The sequence below is a fragment of the Engystomops pustulosus genome, chromosome 1, assembly GCF_040894005.1.
Source record: "Engystomops pustulosus chromosome 1, aEngPut4.maternal, whole genome shotgun sequence".
NCBI lineage: Eukaryota > Metazoa > Chordata > Amphibia > Anura > Leptodactylidae > Engystomops > Engystomops pustulosus.
The window spans coordinates 166,439,863-166,462,211 of NC_092411.1; the positions used below are offsets into that span (position 1 = coordinate 166,439,863).

At 42.0% G+C, this 22,349-nt stretch overlaps 1 protein-coding gene across 5 annotated transcripts in view; it reads right to left on the reverse strand.

Moving 5' to 3' along the window:
• REXO1 (RNA exonuclease 1 homolog) overlaps positions 1–22,349 on the reverse strand; it is a 559,659-nt gene that overhangs the window by 54,452 nt on the left and 482,858 nt on the right. For all 5 annotated transcript variants that reach the window (XM_072113796.1, XM_072113777.1, XM_072113787.1 and 2 more), the window contains one exon: positions 9,987–10,125. In XM_072113796.1, the coding sequence (XP_071969897.1) occupies positions 9,987–10,125 (139 nt within the window). The remainder of the gene's footprint in view (positions 1–9,986; positions 10,126–22,349) is intronic.

Consider the following 22,349-nt stretch of genomic DNA (forward strand, 5'->3'; position numbering starts at 1 on the left):
TAAATAGTTTATTTTTTTTTTAGTCCATTTTTAATTATTTTTTACACGTATTGACTCGTGTATAAGCCGAGGGGACGTTTTTCAGCACATTTTTTGTGCTGAAAAACTCGGCTTATACACGAGTATATACGGTAATTGTGATGCAAATGTTACATAAGCTTGATGCGACTGTTGCGCAAGTGTGAATGCAACAAACACAAACACCACAAACAAGCGAATCAAACGCTGTGTGAGCATAAACATGACACAAACGCAACATAAATGAAAATGCCACATAAGAGCAAATCAAACGTGAATGCCACATAAACAGTGTCATGCAGACATCATGTAAAACGGAAATGCAACATAAATGAGATGCAAACGCATGTAAACTCAAAGTAAACACAAACACTATGTAAATGTAAGTGTAAACGCGACGCAAGCATGACATAAGCGTAAACACAATGTGACACCACTTAAATGTAAATGCCATGTAAACACAATGCAGACACCACAAATGCCACTGCCAGGTTTTATATTTGCGCAATGTCAACAGAATATTAGCGGAATTAACTCTAGATGAACACAGGGGAAAAAAATCTCAGCTCACTACTGTTCAGAGTAGCTTCTTGGACATTGCCTGCCACTGACTGGACAGTATGAGAGAAGATTTGCATAACGCCTCCAGCCCTAGCTCCTCTGTAAATAAACATAGATTAAGGGGCATGGCCTGGCTATGGCGGTGACTAGACGTGCCTTCACAAGAAGGGGAATGGCCCTCCACACCAATTCAAAGCTCCCCAGTGGCGTTTTTTTCCCATCTGCCTCCATTCCACCTAATGGCTCCCAGGATCCTGAAGGAGCAAATCTATCCATGTCCCCCGTTTCAGGTGGCTCATCAACTTCATCTCAGCGGCTGCAATCAAGACAGGCAAACGAATACACACCAGCTCTGCTGACTCAAGAATTAGTAGCCTCAGCAGAATTACGAGCTCTCTGTACACATCTCCGCTCTATTCCCACTAGGGAGGACATGGAAAGTTACGTGGCCAGATTAGAGCAGTCATATGCTGCAGAAATTGGGGTGGTGCGAAAGGATGTTCAAAGAGTGGCCACTAGAGTCTCCACTTTAGAGGATAGTTCTTCTACCCTTACCAATCGTGTAGATGATCACATTCTGTTGACTGTGCATACCTTTTAGCTTCCATTTCTAGCTGACCAGTTGGATGATACGGAGAACAAATAACAGCGTTATAACATCAGAATCTGGGGCTTACCAGAAACAGTGGAAAACGCCTGTCTACACACTATTCTGCAGCAAAACGTCAACTCTCTTTTGGAGGTTCCGGCATAAACACATCTGGAACTGGACAGGGCACATCGTTCCCTGCAAGCCAAACCAGCCGCCCAGGATCCACCGAGGGATGTAATTTGCAGAGTCCATAAATATCAAATAAAAGACGCCATAATGTCTAAGGCCAGAGAAGCTGGAGAGGTTGTTTTCCAAGGCACGGGTTTGCAACTGCTTCCAGATCTATCATGCCTCACTTTGCTTAAACGTAAAGCACTTAAGTCATTCCCGGAGGAATTGAGGAGAAGCAGAAACATACCATGGTGGTTTCCATTCTGTTTACATATTCGTCATGCAGACGGGAGATACACCTTGCAGCATCCAGCGGATGTCCCGGGCCTCTTCGAAGTTCTAGGTTTTCCAGCTCCCGTCGTCACTGAATGGCCAAGGCTCCCCATCCCTGCGGGATTGGGGGGAGCCGCGCCATGCCCTCTGCTTCCAGCCAGACCTCCATGACAAAGGGGTCGCAGGGGCCAAAGAGGCCATGCAGCTCAGCCACACCCAGCATCGCAGACACTGAGGGATGTCCATCTTTAAGATAATCAGTAACTGAGTCTATTGCAACCTGCTGGATGTCTCCTTGATATACCTGATGCTCTCATATATGGTCTTATGACTAGAGTTGCGCCAATAGATAGTAATCTATTCACCAAACACTACTGGCCACGCTACAGTCATGAGAAGTTTGAACAGTTTGTTTATTCCAATATGGTTATTTACTATTCACCTTTCCTTATTTGTAATGGGTCCAAATGTTCACTTGTGCTGGATACGTTCTCATTTTAATACTTACTTTGATAACTCAGAAACAGCTACTAAGATGGGTCTATAGATCTTGTGATTCCCCTCCTTAGCTAGACATCTCCCTCAGGGGTTACGTGTATAACAAGTTATACGCGTGTAATTATATTGCACCCCAAATTAGACTAGACAAACTGATTGCCTGTAATTTGTCTTGTCCTCACCCCTACTGCTCTTTGTATTTTGTTTTGGATTGATTTTTGATTGCTTGTCATCTTTCTGTTCCCTTTCCCCCACCTACCTTTCCCCTCTAACCTCTCCTTTTTTTCCCAGCCTTGGGTATCTCCTTCTCTCGTTTTGGAGCCAATGCACTACCTACCTGCCCAATGAACAATGGTACCATTGTCCACATCCTGAGCGTAAGGTTGGGGGGTATCTGTAGCATTTCACAAGTCCCTACAATTCATGCTAATAGTCTCCAAATTTGATCCAGAGGGCAGATTTATGTTTCTGAAAATTCACTTGCGAGGCTTCATATTTACTAATGCATATTTTCCCAATTCTAACCAGGTATCCTTTGAAATGTGTCAATACTTCGCTTGCTGGCGGACTTCAAAGACGGTTCAAATATAATTCTGGGTGGTGACTTTAACATGGTGATGGACGTAGATTTGGACACTACTGTGGGTAGGACATCTGTCTCCCTTGCCAAAAGACGAAGGCTGAAAGCAGAGTTATGAGCTCTGCATCTAGTTGACATGTGGCGCACACTACATCCTTCCGTCAAGGAATATAGTTACCATTCTCTAGCAAACAACACTTACCATAGACTTGATCATATATTCCTTTCTCACAGGCTACTTTACATGCTTCCCCGATGCTCCATAGACACATTTTTGTGGTCAGACCACGCCCCGGTCTTTGGTTCCTTGGATGGGTCCCCTTGTCCGGTTCGCAAGGGTTCATGGCGCCTTAATGATCACCTTTTAGATGATCCTTTATGCGCGGAAGAGGTTAAGTTGGTAATTAGGGTTAGTGCAGTAGAGGAATCGAATCGGAGGCCACTCCTCCCAAATGTGTGTGGGAAGAGGCAAAACATAAAATACAAAAGATTTTCATGTCCCGTGGGTCCAGGTTGAAGCGTAAGAGGGCTCACACACTTAAAACAACATATTCAACAAAGGCAACAGCACCACCTAGTGTCTCCTCTGAGAACTCTTTCAGGCAAATAAAAAATAATAAAAGACCATCACAAGATAATGTCCTGTGTAGTGTCCTGCTTGTAGTGACTTATGTCGAGTAGGTGGTGTTCGTGTCCTGAACAGTCAGTGGTACAGTATTCAAATTCAGAGAAGGAATGGACGGCACTCACCCTCCCTTGCATGCACAGTTGTGAGTATGTCTTTGCTTCTGTAATGTGAAATAAAGAGCAAGAAGATTTTTTATTGAAGATTGGCGAGTGCCGTCCATTCCTTCTCTGAATTTGAAAACTTAAAACAACGCTGTGCTCTCTGGGGGATAAGGAGTGCATTAATAAAACCATTCCGTCAGAGACTCTGTAGGCTGAAATAGCCTCATTACGCCAGGAAATTCTTTCCATTCTAGACCAGAAATATAAATGTGCTAGGGAATGCATACACAAGGGGTTTTTGAATATGGTGATAAGTGTGGAGCCTGGTTAGCGAAAACAATACATCCCCGTTCCCCGACCACACATATTTTCTCCATAAATTCCCCGACCAAAGGATTGGTTTACAAAGAATACCAGATCCTAGATGAGTTCTCCGAATTTTACTCTGACCTATACAATATAAAAGACCAGAGATCTAGCCCTCCCGCTCCAAGTACTCCACTGATAGAGGCATATTTGGAATCAAACTCACTTCCAAAAATCCCGGTTGAGGAAGCTGAGGCCTTGGAGAATAACTTCTCGGAGGAAGAGGTGGCACTAGTCATTAAAAATCTAAAATCTGGTAAAAGCCCAGGCCCAGATGGTTTCACAGCCAGATTCTATAATCAATCAAATCCGAACTACTACCCCTGCTAACCAAGGCCTTCAACTCGGTCTCAGAGAGATGCCCATTCCCAGATCAAGCCCTACAGGCGTATATCACTGTAATTCCCAAATCTGGTAAAAAACCAAACACATTGTGGTAACTTTAGGCCAATTTCCTTGCTGAATATAGACACTAAGATATACTCCAAGCTACTGGCCTTACGACTCCAACCTTACATTCCCTCTTTAATACATCAGGAACAAGTTGGATTTGTCCCAGGGAGGAAAGCCAGGGATAATACCATTAAAACTGTATCTTTAATTGAAAGGTCAAAACCATCTGGTACTCTGATGTGCTTGCTTTCCATAGTCGCTGAAAAAGCATTCGATCGCGTACATTGGGGGTTTCTAGAATCCACTTTGCGCTTCATTGGTCTAGGCTCTCGAATGAGGGAGAAAATCATGGCTCTGTATCATAGATCTACTGCAAGGGTCAAAGTGAATTGTTCATTGTCTCTGCCATTCTCAATCTCCAATAAGACTAGACAGGGATGCCCTCTGTCTCCCTTCCTGTACATTCTGGTGATGGAGTCCCTGGCCATAGCATTAAGAAATAATCAAGATATCAAGGGGCTTCAGGTTGAACACATACACCACAAGATGTCTCTTCATGCGGACGATCTGTTGCTGTATGTGACCAATCCACAAATATCACTCCCTTCAATTTTAAAAGAATTCGACACCTTCGGTAAATTAAGTAACTTCAAAGTTAATTTACAGAAATCAGAGCTATTAAATATCTCTCTTTCGCAGGAGGAAACAGTACGCTTAACCTCAATCTTTCCCTTTAGGTGGGCTAACAACTCCATTAAATACCTGGGAGTGCAGATTTCTTCAGATCCTGGTAGCTTATACTCGCCCAACTACGAACCACTGCTAAAATCCATCACCACTGACTTAACTAAATGGAGGGGCTTAGGTCTGTCATGGTTTGGGAGGATTAATGTTTTAAAAATGGATATTCTTTCTCGGCTATTATATCTGTTTCAAACTGTACCCATGGACATCCCACGTGTTTTTTTTACGACTCTCCACAAACTATCACGCCAATTCATTTGTCGAGATGCCGCTTCCCGCATACGGAGGAGCCTCTTAACAAGGCCTAAAAGCTCGGGCGGAGCGGGACTTCCAGACTATACCACTATAGAGCCGCCATTGGAACTTGTATTTTAGACCTTTTTCATCATAAAGGAGACAAGGTTCAGAACTGAACCTTTCCTCCCCTCATGCACTGGGCTTCTTTTGGCTTCCTCAATCCACCACGCTTCTGTCTCTCCTGCTTTCCTTCATATTGAAAAGATTGCTACAAATCTGGAGGAAATTTGCGCTTAAGCTGGGAATAGTTGCTGTCCCAGGTCCCATGACCCCTCTGTTGGGCAACCCTCAGTTTACACCAGGGCTCCAAGTTAGTTCTTTTTTGGGCTTGGGTCAGGTTTCTTTCGTCAGAGATACTATCAGCTGCAAAATTTTGTCTCTACATTAGCGCCGATTTCGACATTAAACTTCTCTCTTACAACATTTGAGGAACTCTCCCTCACTAAAGTCCCAATCACACGTACCATTTCGCTACTATACGGAGTCTTTTTGGCAAGGGAGACTGGAGATACAAGATTGTACTACGCCAGGGAATGGTAATCAGCCATTGGTAAAGAACTAACTCCAGAACAATGGGACACAGTTTACTCACTGACGCATGTTTTATCCTCACCTTGAAGATTGCAAGAGCTCAATTTTAGAATTCTTTCATGCTGGTACCGTACTCAGGTAAGGTTGAAACAAATATACCCCCAGGTCTCGGATCAATGCTGGCGGTGTGAGATGAATGTTGGAACAATGGTGCATATATGGTGGAGCTGTCCTTTAATTGTACCCCTCTGTCAACCATCTATATAATGCTTTAACAAAGTCTAATTTGACTTTTACTACAGAACAGGCTCTGCTCTCCGCATTATCTGGTCCCATCTCAAAGATTAAAAAAGGCATGCTGAGGCACTTTCTTGTTGCTACACGCCAGATTGTTCCCAGACATTGGGGGTCGACCGCGGCCCCATCGAGAACCGACTGGGTGGTCGCTATGACTCACATTCAAAGGATGGAAGAGCTTAAGGCAATAGATGAGGGTAGAGTAACAGGGTTCTACTCCACATGGTATACCTGGCTGACCTTCAAAGACTCACCTGCCTTCTCTGTCTGGGGAGGCTCCTTAAACCACATACACTTTTCATCCTCTCTGAATACCCTTTACTTTAATATAGTTTCCCTTGGTTGTCTATTCTGATCCCGATGTACCATAACTTTACTTTCTTCTTGATTTAATTGTCGTATGCTTGGTTGAGTGAATGAAAATGTGTTTGTTACTTGTTTTATTTCTTAGGCATTATACATTTCTAAAGGTAACTCTGAACTCTTGAGACTGTCTTTAACTCTGAACTGTTTGCTGCAGCTCAGGCTATACAATCTCATGCCCTACCAGGCAGAAAGATTAGCGGTACAAGTTTATTCATTATGTAATTGCTATGAGGCCATGTTGGTGCCTTTGGATTGTCCAGAGATTTCTCTTAAGGCAATATTGAACTGCCAGTCGCAATCCACCTATTTCAAGCTTTACAATTCTCATGCCTCATAAGGCACATAGTTCAGCGATACAAGTTACTACACCATGTAACCGCCACAATACCATGTTTTTGGATTGTTCGGATAATGTTCTTTGTATGACTTGTCTTGTACTTTCCAATAAATGTTTATTGGACTACTAGGACTGATAGCTACACAAGCGTGGGGCTTGTGAAAGGCTTCGGATGAGGCTGAAACGTAGCGACTTGGGAATAAAAACCACTTGAATTTTTCCCACAAAATTGGAGTGCCGCCTATTTTTTCTATTTTCTTATGGACTGGGGGATCTGGCCGACCCGTTAGTGCGTGCACCCATCTTTATTATTTTTTTATGCAGTGCCGCTGTAAACTTTTTTCATTTTTTCTACACAAGCGTGGGGGCTAGAAAGAAAATTTAAAGTGCCCTTGAATCTGTGTAGCCGCCGATTAGTATGCTCATCGCAACATGTAAGAGGTGTTGATAGGTCCTCTTTAACATATAGGGTAAGAGTTATGTATACCATACTAGGCCTCATGCTGCTCCATTCACGTAAAAAAAAGTTATGGATTTTGAAAGGTAGGGGGCAAAAAAAGAACTCAAAAGGGAAAAAAGGCATTGGCATCAAGGGGTTAAACTGAGATTATAACTGCCAATAATGGATGTCAAGCCACTGCAACTTTTAAAAATGGGGTAAATTATTTAGGTAGGATAATCTCTTTAGCCCCTTCCTGCAAATTGGGGATATAGTACTGCACTGCGGGAAGTGAAGAGCGAAGCCACAGCCACAAGCACCAGATGACCCCCCCTGTATTACCCACAAACAAAGCTAACTCGGATTGTGGGAGTTAACTCCTGGCACGCTGAAGTCAAGCATGTTCGCCGAGTGTAATGGGATTTAGGATCCAGAAGCACACAGAAGCCAGTTTTCACCTTCCTGACATGGTTTCCTTTCAAATATGACATGTGTCACTAAAAGTGGTTATAACTTGGAATGCTTTAACATTTCCAACTTATCTTTTCCTGTGACCTACTGTTCTTTCCCACTCTTACCCCTACTGTGTTCTTGTACGTCTCTAAACCTCTTTAGGTTGTAGTTCGTGGTTAATATCAAATGGCCTGTAAGCTATGTCTTGCATTACACCTACTCTGGCCTATGTGCCCTTAAACTTGGAACCTCATTGTATTATTGTTTTAAGGTTGTAAATGACGTGTATATTGTACCATGTAACTTCCAATAAATGCTTAACGCATGACATTTCCAACTTATTTTGAAAGTTATTTTGTGACACTTTCTACTTTATGTTAGTTGAAAATTTTTTGCGGTATGTTTTGCATTTTTTAATGAAAAGAATTGATATTTGGTGAAAATTTGGAAAAATTATCAAATGTCAAAATTTTAAATGTTCTACTTTTTCGACACATAACAGCAAAATAACTTGATAACTAACATTTACTGAATGTCTGCTGTATTTTGACATGTTTTTTATGAATCCTCTCATTTTTGTAGGATGTTATGGGGCTTTCAACTTTAGGTGCTATTTTTACATTTTCATAAAAAATGCTAAATCATGCTTTTGAGGGACATGCTCAGATTTCAAGTCACTTTGAGAGGCCTAAATAACCCCATAAATTACCCCATTATAGAAACTATACCTTCAATGCATGAAAAAAATTTTTATGAAGTTTGATTACCCTTTAATTGCTTTACAGGGGTTAAAACAGTTTTTAACAGCATTTTTCATTAAATCCCTTCACAAAAATGTTCCAAAAAGTTGGCCAATTCCATGATGTTCCAAGTGGAAGGGCACATAGGTCACAGTAGGTATAATGCAAGACATAGCTTACAGGCCATTTGATATTAACGAAGAACTACAACCCAAACAGGTTTACATACTTACAAGAACAAAGACAAGGGGTAAGAATGTTTTTCGGGTTTTGTTTTTATTGGACCTGCTAGGTGAATGCAGTAATGTTTTTTATTTATCGTAAAGATTGTTACGGATGTGGCAATACAAAATATGTAGGGGTTTTTTATTGGTGATTTTGTGTTTTTTGTACCTTATTAGATGTGCATAGGGAATGTACCAGAAGCTTGACGTAATAGTACTGCATAATGTGGGAACTCACCTCCATCCATGCAGTACTATTATGTCAAATGTCTGGAAGGGGTTAAATCTGTTCAATAAATGTAAAGCAAAATAGACCAATATGATGAATGCCGAGAAAAAAAACTAACTAAAAAATGTGAAGAAAAAGATGTATTTCCTCAAATCCCTTCACAAAACAAAACAAACCAAAAGTGACATTCCCTCAAAATGAGAAAAAGATAACCAAATTATGCCTCTGAAAATATGTTGATCCTAAAAGATTTTATATGGTTTTTATTCTGCAAAATTGTGATCAGACCCTGCAAAATTTCTAAATGGTTTACAAACTTATGGAAAGTTGTTTTAGATACATTAAGGGGTGCAGTTTCCATAATGGGGTTTTACCATTAGTTAAGCCTCTCAAAGTCAATTGAACACTGATCACACCCAAGGTTCTAAGCTACAAAACATCCAAGAAAAATGGGAGGACAAATAAAAAAAACACAAAAAGACATTCATATATTAAGCAGACATTCTGTAAATGTTTGAAAGTGAAACCACCCAAATAACTTAAACATTTTGAACTTTGAAAATAGAGGATTTTTCAAATTTTTTTTGAGAATTTCGATTTTTTTTCATTACTAAACGTAAATTTTTCAACAACTTTAAGTACAATACGTCACGAGAAAACAATCACAAAATTATCTGAATATGTTAAAGCATTTCAAAGTTATAAACACTTATCGAGAGAGATATGTCAGATTTCTTAACCCCTTAAGGACGCAGCCAGTTTGTATATTAAGAAGCAGCCTTTTTCCTTTTTTTTTTTTTTAATCTGACCATTGTTTCGTGTCGTGAAACAATGTTGTGTAAACATTTTAACTTGTCTAACTGATTTTGACATATTGTAATTTATATAAGTATAATTGTGTTGATTGGTTGGGTTGTTTGGAGGTAATAATTCAACAATTTAGGAAAAATTTGAAAAGAAAGTCATACCCCAACTTTTTTTGTCTTCTCTTCATTTCCATAATTTTACATTTGCTTAGAAGGTTAGTTGTTTCAGTAGCAAGTTCTAAAATTGCATGCACTACTACCTCCTCCACATATGGCATGCACTTCTCCTACTACCACTATCACAACACATTTATAAGTGCAGTTGAAGGCAGATTTCCTTACCTTCAATGCAATAAGGTCGCTTTCCAAGCTATGTCCAATTAATATTGAATCACAGCTGAACATACTTAGTAAGACAGCCTGAACATCTCTAATGTTGATACTAGTGTTCACAAGATCCTCTTCTGTAACACCAGAAAACCTAAGAAAAAAAAGAAAACAGATGAAAAAGTTTAAAGGTATTGCTTTCAAGGACTATTCTGCTCTCGAGGAGAGTGGAGTGTTGGACTGGCTTGTGGGCCCGATACCCACCATCACACCGTGTGAGGAGGAGATGAGAGGGGCCCACCGTGTGAGGAGGAGATGAGAGGGGCAAGCGTGTGAGGTGGAGATGAGAGGGGCAAGCGTGTGAGGTGGAGATGAGAGGGGCCAGCGTGTGAGGAGGAGATGAGAGGGGCCAGCGTGTGAGGAGGAGATGAGAGGGGCCAGCGTGTGCGGAGGAGATGAGATGGGCCAGCGTGTGCGGAGGAGATGTGAGGGGCCAGCGTGTGCGGAGGAGATGAGAGGGGCCACCGTGTGCGGAGGAGATGAGAGGGGCCACCGTGTGCGGAGGAGATGAGAGGGGCCACCGTGTGCGGAGGAGATGAGAGGGGACACCGTGTGCGGAGGAGATGAGAGGGGCCACCGTGTGCGGAGGAGATGAGAGGGGCCACCGTGTGCGGAGGAGATGAGAGGGGCCAGCGTGTGAGGAGGAGATGAGAGGGACCAGCGTGTGAGGAGGAGATGAGAGGGGCCAGCGTGTGCGGAGGAGATGAGAGGGGCCAGCGTGTGCGGAGGAGATGAGAGGGGCCAGCGTGTGCGGAGGAGATGTGAGGGGCCAGCGTGTGCGGAGGAGATGTGAGGGGCCAGCGTGTGCGGAGGAGATGAGAGGGGCCACCGTGTGCGGAGGAGATGAGAGGGGCCACCGTGTGCGGAGGAGATGAGAGGGGCCACCGTGTGCGGAGGAGATGAGAGGGGCCACCGTGTGCGGAGGAGATGAGAGGGGCCACCGTGTGCGGAGGAGATGAGAGGGGCCACCGTGTGCGGAGGAGATGAGAGGGGCCACCGTGTGCGGAGGAGATGAGAGGGGCCACCGTGTGCGGAGGAGATGAGAGGGGCCACCGTGTGCGGAGGAGATGAGAGGGGCCACCGTGTGCGGAGGAGATGAGAGGGGCCACCGTGTGCGGAGGAGATGAGAGGGGCCACCGTGTGCGGAGGAGATGAGAGGGGCCACTGTGTGTGGAGGAGATGAGAGGGGCCACTGTGTGTGGAGGAGATGAGAGGGGCCACTGTGTGTGGAGGAGATGAGAGGGGCCACTGTGTGTGGAGGAGATGAGAGGGGCCACTGTGTGTGGAGGAGATGAGAGGGGCCACCCCGAGTGTGTTAGACTGAGGTAGCCATAATACTAGACAGAAACAATATGAAAGATAGATTGGGGAAGCACATATTATAAAGAATGCTGTTCACAAGATATGTTTATGTTCACAGATGTGTTTACACCTAAATATGAGATTTTTTAACATGACAAAACACTTGTTGCTACTAAGAGAAGTTATTCTGGATGCACTTGAATTGAGTTTCAAAAGGCAATGTAATAGCAAATTGTGAACACGACCTAATGTAGTGCTCACTCTGTGTATTTCAATACAACAGGAAAAAAAGGCAACTGAAAACTCATTTGCATTAGTAAGGATATATTTTGCCTGATTTCCAATGAGTTTCAAAATGCAAAGCAAAAACATTGTTTCAGCGTGGCCTTAATTGAATTACAAAAAACAACAGTGTACATACCACCAGGGCCATCAGGGGATTAGTGGGTCTGCCGTAAGTGGGTTTCCAAGGCGGATATCAGTGTAGAATATAAGCTTTTTAGTGTCCCCTCCATACCAGGTACGACACCTTGAGGGCAGGATGTAGTCAAAGGCTACATTCACACCAACGTATGGAGGACGTATATACGGCCGATATACGTCCTCCATACCGCTCCGTACCTGGGAAAAAGATAGGACCCGTCCTATCTTTACCCGTAGTACGGCGCCGTGCGCCATTACTTCCTATGGAGAGGGGCGGGGTTGAGCTGCGCTCACCTCCTCCTCCTCTCCCCGTGCACTGCCGTTGCCCGCTACGGTACGGGCGGGCAACGGCAGTGTGAATATAGCCTAAGACCTAACCAAGATGGGGAGGATATCACATGGCACAGGTTTGTAGCTACGCCACTGGAGGCCAGATGCAATTCAGGGGGTTCCAGTAAGTCAGGAGACAACCAGGAACTAATAAAACTGAGCTATCAAACTAAATAATAAGGATTTTTTTTTTTAATGTTTAAAAAGTTTCTGTACTTTGTTGTGTATATATTTTGTATTGTTAAATAAAGATTTAACAATACAAAATATATACACAACAAAGTACAGAAACTTTTTCCCATACCTTACTTAGAAAAATACCCATAACAGCAGGCTACATACTATCAATTATATTCTATTATACTTTATAGCTTATTCTAATTAATGATATAGCTATCAGTTTTATTAACCAACTTCCCTAAACCACAACAAAGAATGGAGAGAAGCCAAAAAATATCTTCCGTAGCATGTTTACACATGTGTCATCATTCCCAAACAACACCCCGAAAACCCCTTATCCTCCACCCTCCTATCGAAAGGACGAGAGCATAGAAATACCCGGGAAGAAAGAGGAAAGGGGAAGAAAGAGGGAAGGGGAAAAAAAAAAAAAAAATCCTCACACCAATCTTCGAGCCTGTAATGCATACTCCAAAGTGCTTGAGCCATCTACTCCATTTATAATACCGTATTTTCCGGACTATAAGGCGCACTTAAAAGCATTGGATTTCCGTGGAAATCCAAAGTGCGCCTTATAGTCCGGTGCGCCCTATGTATGGCGCTGGGCACAGGGCAGCGGACCATACTTACATAGGTCCCCGCTACCGGAGACAGCAGATCTCCAGCGGGAGATCTGCTGTCTCCGGTAGCGGGGACCTATGTAAGTATGGTCCGCTGCTCTCCTCCACCTCCCCCTCACCTTCCCCGCGTTCCCCGTCGCGTCTCGGCGTCACGTCGGGTCTCCGCCACGCCCCCGGACCTCCGCCACGCCCCCGGCCCCCGGGCCTTATAGTCCGATGCGCCTTATATATGTAATTATTACATATATAAGGCGCATCGGACTAATGCGCCTTATAGTCCGGTGCGCCCTATAGGGCAAAAAATACGGTAATCGGTTGGGTTTTCTGACTTTTCGGGGATTGCACCACTGGGACAGGGATTTAAAAGGGGATTGTGTCCCAATCGCGCCGGCCTTCATGCGACACAAATCGGGGGGCGGGCTGTTGGACTTTCCGACTGATTCAGACAAACCGCAGGATTTAACATTTAAATTGTGTTGCAAGCCAAACACTTACATACGCCGGGAAGAAGAAGGTGAACTCCGGCGGACCTGATCAGGGAAGTGAGAGATGCAGGATATCGGGAGCAGGATTTTAGTGAATCGCGGCAGCTGTGCATTCTCGTTGGGGAACGCACCTCGGATATCGCGCAGGGACTGGTAAGTAAATCTGCTTCAATATGTCTCCATTTGTCCCTTCGTCATAGCCCATCCCATTTCCAAGTCCAGCATCCTTTTCACACCTTTTTCCCACATACTAACTGTTGGCACAGTTTCCATTATCCAAACATTCAGTAGTATTTTTCTAGCCTGGAAGAGCATTTGAGCAGAAGATCTTCTTTTCCTTTTCCTTCTAAGGTACCCTAAGTTTCCTAGTATAAACCCAATATTCCCACCCATACTGTGGCTCAATATAAAAAAATCTTACTCAAATTTTAAAAACCCCAACCCAATATCTGTGAAGCTTTGGACATCTCCAGAAGAGGTGTACCCAATCTGCATCTTCTTCCACACACTTATCATTTATCATCTTCCCTATATCCCACATTATGCAACCACTTTGGTGTTCTATGAAGTCTATTAGGAATAAAAAAAACTGTGAAATTGTGAAATTCTATATGACCCATTATAAGATACCTCTGTAACATTCCCTAAAATAGAATCCCATATCTCTTCTCCATCTATACGTGTTCCTAAATCCACTTCCCATCTCTGTATACAATTAAATTACATCTGTGTATTAGCCTGTATTAGTAAATTATAGATATCTGACATTCTTAATCTTATATATCTAAACAAATCATTCTCCCCTAACCCAAACTCATTTTTAAGGGCTTCGAAAGTTCTCAGGGTACTTTCCTCAAATATTTGGGACATATACCTTATTCCCTTACCTACTAAGCTCTTAAAACCCCTTAATCTTTCCCCTTTTATTAACAAATTGTCCCAAATTGGGGTAAATTCCATCCACTCATTATTACCCAGTATTTTCTTAACTCTCGAACAACTATTTATTGCTGTATCGAAAACCCTAACCTTTCTTGAGTCCGACGTGGGGCCTGTCTCCATACTCTCGATCATTTTTAGCCCTCTGTCCTGGAAGTCAAATTGGCTCAAAAAACCCTTTGCTAGTTCGTCTGGAATATCCTTCAAAATTGCCGCTACCTGCGAAGCCAGGAAATAAAGCCTCCAATCAGGGAGGGCCACACCTCCTTTACTTCTTGGACATTTCAGGTACCTTTTGCTGATTTGCACCCCCCCCAAAAAAAATAAATAAATAAATAAATAAACGCATATTTTATCCATTACACCAAAAATTTTCAATGGCGAGTTCTTAAATAAAGACAGTGCTTGTGGCAGGAGCACCATTTTTATCAAGGTAATAAACAATTTCTGTCCATCCATAATTTCCACTGGCAGATCGCTTTCTATCGCCTCTTCACCCAGGAGCATTAGCACCAATTTTGACCAATTAATTTTTATCCCTAAAAACTTTCCCAAAATTTTGAAAAATATTTCTAACCCTATTGAAGGCGACTGGTGGATTGCCAAGGAAGATTACCACATCATGCGCATATAGGGACGTCTTCATTTCTACTTCTCCAAATGTAATCCCCCTAATCCCTGTCTCTTTACGGATCATTACTGCCACTACCTCTATGATAGGAGAAACAGGGGTGACCTCTGTCCGCCGATGCAAACTGAGGCGCCTGGATGTATATAAAAGCTTTACCCAATAAAAATCTCCCCAAACCCCATTTTCTTCATCACCAACCACAAAAATTCCCATTCTACCCAATCAAATGCCTTGGTTGCACCGAGGGAGAGTATCTGTCCTGCTCCAACTTTGGCGCATCCATACATGCATACAGCCTTCTCAAGTTACAAAGATATTTTACCCTCCATAAAACCACACTGATCTTCACTCACAACCTCCCTTATAACTTTTGCTAATCTTCTAGCGAGGACTTGTGCCAGGATCTTTACATCCACATTCAAGAGTGAAATAGGTCTCTATCTTTACCCGGTTTAGGGATTAATATGATATCCGCCTCGTACATCAACATAGTTAACTCTCCCCTACTAAGTGACTGTTCATATACACCTAGCTCATTCCCCAACATCTCCTCATATCTATAATAAACCTCCCCTGGCAATCTGTCAGGTCCAGGTGCTTTGTCCTTTGGAAGGTCCCTAATAACCTCTTTAATCTCCTGTAGTGATAAAGGAGCTTCCAGTAACCTTCTGCCATCTTCTTTTAATACCCTTAACTCCACCCCTTCCAAAAATAACCCAATCTCCTCTTTGGATCCCTCCCATTCTGAGGAGTATATGTCCTTAAAATACTCCTGAAAGATTTTCAGGATGTCACCTTCCTTATTTATCAGTCTCCCCTGTTTATTTCTAATGACTGCAATCATTTGGCTTGTACTCTTCTCCTTTATTAATCTTGCCAAAAGTCTACTGGGTTTTTCTCCCTCCACTTACTCTTACAGACTAGAGATGAGCTTTCGATTTTTTGCTCAAAATGGTTTTCATACTACTCAATTGCTTTTCCCCATATTTCTATGCTCTTCTCTGTAGCTTTAACTAGATAATCAGTTTCCGTTCTTTCTATTTCTCTCTTCAGACTTTCCCTTCCTTTGACAAAATTTTGATTTAATCTCCAAATACTTCTTTAATATATTTTCCTTTCAAGGCGTTTTTCCCCTTACCCCATTGGTTTACCTTCCCCATATAACCTTGATGCCCCTAAACATTTATTTTAATTCTTGTTCTATTCTTCTGCGGCACCCGATCTTATTCAACCAGAAGCTGTTTATTTTCTATGCTGTTAATTTTTCCTCTCAGCACGGATTTGAAAATTCACAGGGGAATGGTCTGAAAAGCCTTGTGAACTGTTGCTGCATCCTATCATTTCCCAACGCCATGTCAATTCTAGAAAAGCTCCCATGTGTCTTGGAGTAACATGAGTATGTTCTCTTCACTGGGTATCGAAGTTGCCACATACCTAACCAACCTAGTTCTTCACACCATTTATTCAAATTAGATTCCCTAGTCTGCCTCTTTTCTGTGTAGTTGGGTTATATTAAGGACATATTATACTCTCCACATTTGTATGTCAAGAAAGGAAATGTGGCATTATGTTAAGACGAATTCAAATATAGGAGATAGGATGATCATTTATGCCAAAAGGTAAGTAATCAATATGATGATTCACTACCTGTCAGCATCAAGGCAGCAATAAACAGTGTTTAGTCATGTAGTGTTAACATGTTTAAAGGAAACCTACCACTTGTAGTGGCAGGTTTCCGATGGAAATACCGGGCACCAGCTCAGGGTGAGCTGGTGCCGGAGCTTATTTTAGTTAGTGTTTTAAACCGCGGTATCGCGGTTTAAAACACTTTTTAAACGTTATAGCCGGCGCAGGCAGGTACGCGCTCGGCGCTTACCGTGCACGTGGCTACATAGGAAGTGAATGAGAGCCGCGTGCACGGTAAGCGCCGAGCACGTACCTGCCTGTGCCGGCTATAATGTTTAAAAAGTGTTTTAAACCGCGATACCGCGGTTTAAAACACTAACTAAAATAAGCTCCGGCACCAAAATAAGCTCCATCGGAAACCTGCCACTACAAGTGGTAGGTTTCCTTTAAGTCCTAGATATATAATAAAATTAACTGTTATTATGTTTTTGAGAAGAAGTTACAACCATAAGAACCCATTAAAATACAGCCGTAAAGGGAAATGGAGATTCAGTGTGTGATTCAATTCTTGGGACATAAAGATTGGGTAGAGGAATTAAGTATATGACTATCTTTGAACACTGTGACCTACGTATATTGAGTTTGAGTATTATCATATTTTCATTACAGTTAGGTTGTACGGTTATTGTTGGTTTAAAGAAAGGAAGCATAGGTGAAACCCTCGTTAAAACCTTTTGGGCTAAGACTTTCCAATCCTTCTATCCAGCGAGCTTTTAGCTGCAAAAGTCTTCAATCAATATTTCCTTTTCGGGGGACCTGGTTTTATTTGGTCAATAGCCCAAAATTTCAGATCCATTCTGCCATCATGATATAATTTAACATGCCTTGTTAGTGATGTGTCTTTATCCGTATGGACCAAGCTAAGATGAGAGGATATACGTCGTCTTAGTTCTTGGATTGTTTTACCAACTTAAATCTTCGGGCATTCACACGGGGCTATGTAAATAACGCAAGTACTTCTACAATTCAGGAATTTACGAATCGTAAAAAGTTTTCCATTTGTCAATATATCTGCCCCAGGGGTTGTGCACACGTTCACGGTCTGTATTATTGACAGGTTATCTCTGTTTCACCATTGTTGGTTAATGAGGTTTATGTCATCTCTTATTTGGGTTTCCTCTTATTTATTATGTACCCTATTGTGGGTCTTTCTGCTGCTGCCCATGTAGGCTGGTGTGTAATCTTCACAGTGCATACCAAAACACAGTTGCCTTGTAGTGCTAGGGATAACCATTTGTACATGTATTTACACCTGATCCTTGTGCATTGTCTTTTTATCTGTTCGTTGTCTCTTCGTGTCTGCCTTCTATTTATGTCCCCATTTGGGGAGAAACCATATATTTGAGTGTACATTAAGTAATTAATAAAGCATTATTTTATAATCATGTGCATGTGTTTGTTTACAGTGTAGTTTATACACGGAGTAGGTGGTGCTGTTGTAAGTTGGTGGTGACTGGTAGTGGCCCCTTATCCAGTTTCACCCCATATAAGGTTTTTGGTATAATATATCTGGCCCAGTAAAGTATGTGGTCTGTAAATAATGTAGGTGTGTCATAAATAATGTGTGTTGCTTCCCACCACCCAAGAAAAAGATTAGCATAAGTCGATGCGCAGATGGTGCCCATGGCTGTACCTTTCACCTGATGGTAGAAGGTACTGCCAAACAGAAAATAATTGTGTTTTAACAAAAAATCTTCTTGGTTCTTGGATTGTTTTACCAACATAAATCTCCAGGCATTCACACTGGGCTATGTATATAACGCAAGTACTTCTACAATTCAGGAATTTACAAATCGTAAAAAGTTTTCTATTTGTCTCGAATTGTTTCATTTTTGGCATATATCCACAGAAGCTACAGTTGCCACATGGGTAGGACCTCATAATCGGTGTCATCAACCAATCAATCGTAGCGGCTCCCATATCAAAATGACAGTGTACCAGCCTATCTCTGATGTTTTTACCCAGCCGATTATAGGTTATAGAAGGTACATTCCCTAATACTTCAATGAGGTCCGTATCTGCTTGAAGTAGTGGCCAAAATCTATGCATAATCTTCTTAATGTCCTCGGCATAGGCGTCAAAGGTTCCAATACAACGCACTACCTTTTTATTCACATTTTTATTAGCCCCATTGTTAATGAGAGTTTCTCTGTCATTTTTGCACGCTTCAGGACTTTTTTTTGGGTATCCTCTTTTTTTAAATGGTTAAAGAGTATTTGACATTCTTCATCAAATTTACTCTTGTCCGAGCAATTTTTTCTGGCTCTAAGATATTGGCCAACTGGGATACCTTGTTTAAGTGTTCTCAGGTGCCAGCTTTCCCAAATTAGTAAGCTGTTAGAGGCAATGGTTTTTCAGAAGATGGTAGAGCCCATCTCCCCTTTAGAATCAATATAAACAGTAAGATCCAGAAAATTCATCGTGGAAGGGTAAAACTCAGGAGTGAATTTCATACCTATAGTGTTGTGATTTAGGTAATCGACAAATTGGTCTTAGTTGTCCTCACCCCCCTGCCAGAGGATGAGGACAAAGTCAATATATCTGCCACAGTAAAGTATGTGGTCTGTAAATAAAGTAAGTGTGTCACAAATAACGTGTGTGTTGCTTCCCACCACCCAAGAAAAAGATTAACATAAGTGGGTGTGCAGATGGTGCCCATGGCGGTACCTTTAACCTGACGGTAGAAGGTACTGCCAAACAGAAAATAATTGTGTTTTAACAAAAAATCAAGTATGGTCAAAGTGAATTGATTATGATGCTTAAATTGTATATCCTTGGTATCAAGGAAGCTTTTTATGGCCAAAAAAGACCCAAATCATGTTTAATGTTGGAATAAAGTCCTTTGACATCTAAGCTTGCCAGAAAAGTCCATGTGGGAACGTGAATGTTCTGTAGTTTAGTAATGAGGTCCGTCGTGTCCCTGATATATGAGGGTAATGAGGTGATTAATGGTCTTAAAATGCGGTCCACATACTCGCTAATACCCTGTGTTAGGTTATCTGTCCCAGAGACAATTGGTCTTCCTGGGATTGGGCATAAAAGGTTGACAGAGTGGGTTTTCTATTGAATATATAGTTATATTCATCCTTCGATATAAGGTAGTCCCTCAGGACATTGTCCAGGATCTCTTAGTTCCACTAGGAACTGTTCTGTAGGATCTCTTGGTAGTACGATATAGGTGTCTTTATCGTCTAATAGGCGTTTTGCCATAGATATACACTGTCTAGAAGAACAATATGCCTCCTTTATCTGATGGTTTCAGAACTAGGTTCTTTGCTTTTTCCGGTTTTTCAAGTGCCTGTTTTTCATATTGTTCAAGGTTGGATGCTACCTTCACCATCCTTGGTTTTATCTTCTTGATTTCTTTTGTAACCATGTGAACAAAAGGGTTTATTAAAGGATATTGTCAAAACGTAGGCATATTTTTTGATCTGGGTTTTAATGAAGTAAGTGGAGGGTTAATAGTGGAGTGGGCAATATTTTCTTGTTCCAGGTCCAATAATATCTGAAATACTTGATTATCTCTCTGGTTAGTCATTTCTAGTTCCGTACGATCCTTAAGATGTTGCTTGTGTAGTGACAACTGGCAAATAAGTTTATATCCTTCACCCATAAGAACCTGTCAAAAGCCGGGGTTGGAGTGAATTTAAGCCCTTTTCTTAGGAGTCTCAATTCATTCTCAATCAGAACATATGACGAGAGATTTATCACAAGTTTGTCCTCATTTTTTATTTTTAACTCCTCAAAACTCATTTGAGTATCTTTTACTTGCCGTTGAAGCCCCAGTCTCTGAGTTGCATGTTTGGGACTGTGTTCAGGGCATTTTGTGCCACTCCATCCTGTATTGTTGACAATTGGTTCATTATGTTGGGTGAGGGGACAGGCATGTCTGTTAACGTGTGGGGAATAACTCCACCCATGGTAGGGACAGACAGAGCAGTATTCTGCGGTATTAATGAAGAGGAATGTAAGGAGTATCCACCAGAGGAATCCATAGTGGCGGATTTCTGAGCATGACATTTCTCAATATTGTAGTTGTTGTAGCTTCTCTTGTTCTGTTGTCCACCCTTATGTTTACAAAATTTTCTCATGGAACTATATCCCTCACGAGTTCGATTAGATTCTGATTGTCCTTCCTCAGTATATGCCCCTGATCTATTATTATATGCTGCAGGTTCTCCTGGATAGTCTGTCTCTCCAAGGAAGTCCTCCTCTGCCTGCCCAGGGTGGAGGTGGATTGTCCATCTGAGGCCTGGGATGGAGGCTGCTGCATACTCTGCATGTTACTCGCCATTGGACTTTCAGGCACTTTTGCTCTGATGATGATCCAACATTTTCACTGGTAGGTTGTTTTTCCAGCTTCATGCTTGTTACCTTTTCATTGTCCACACAAACTTTCCTACTTAAACTTGCATTGCTGACATTTGTTCCTTTAACAGAAACTTTGGGATTAACATCCCTTGCTTGAGCTGGCTGGGTGTTATCTGCCAGATTAGGCCTTGGAGCCTGGACCTTGCTTGGGGAGCTTCCCCACCGAGGGTGGCCCCGCCCTAGGCTATGTCCAGACATCAGAAGGGGTCAGGAGCTCAACTATCACACAACCTCACCTCTAGGAGGCAGGATTATAGTAGTTATATTCTTGTACATAAGGGACAGTATTATAGTAGTTATATTCTTGTACATTGCGACAGTGTTATAGTAGTTATATTCTTGTGCGTTGGGGGCAGTGTTATAGTAGTTATATTCTTGTGCATTGGGGGCAGTGTTATAGTAGTTATATTCTTGTACATTGGGGGCAGTATTATAGTAGTTATATTCTTGTACATAGGGGACAATATTCTAGTAGTTATATTCTTGCACATAGGGGGTAGTATTCTAGTAGTTATATTCTTGTACATGGGGGGCAGTATTCTAGTAGCTATATACTTGTACATAGGGGCAGTATTATAGTAGTTACATTCTAGTACACAGGGGGCAGAATTATAGTAGTTATATTCTTGTACATAGGGACCAGTATTCTAGTAGTTATATTCTAGTACATAGGGGGCAGTATTATAGTAGTTATATTCTTGTACACAGGGGCCGTATTATAGTAGTTACATTCTAGAACATAGGGGGCAGAATTATAGTAGTTATATTCTTGTACATAGGGGCCAGTATTATAGTAGTTATATTCTTGTACATTGGGGGCAGTATCATAGTAGTTATATTCTTGTTTTGTAGTCGTTTTTGTATTTGTATATATAAGTCAGTATTAAGTTGTGCAGTATGAGTCTCTTTCGCTGGGCTGTACATGTTGTTTTAGACCATCTAACAGTTCATGTGGAGTTTAGGAACTCCACCCCCATCACATGGCCACGCCTACTTGTTTTGATGCTGCCCACAGAATGGGGGTCACTTTTACATTTTTTTACCGGGCCACTTTAAATTCCTAGTCCGCCCCTGCTTATAACTCAGATTGGAGGGAAAAAAATAGACGATTCTAGTAGGGTCTCGAGGAAAGATATGTTCCAAGCTCTGCTGAAAGCTGGGTTGTAAAAGGAACATATCGATGGGAAGGAAACTGGGGAATTTTGGAGAATGTATAAACAAAAAGTATTATCAGTAAAGGCGGCTAGCACAGGAGAGCTCCTAAAAGAAGAAAGAGGGGAGAAAACTAAGAAGGACATTCCTAAGCCAAAGTAAACATCTGGGCCAGATTATAAAGCTGTGTATCCTTGGAAGG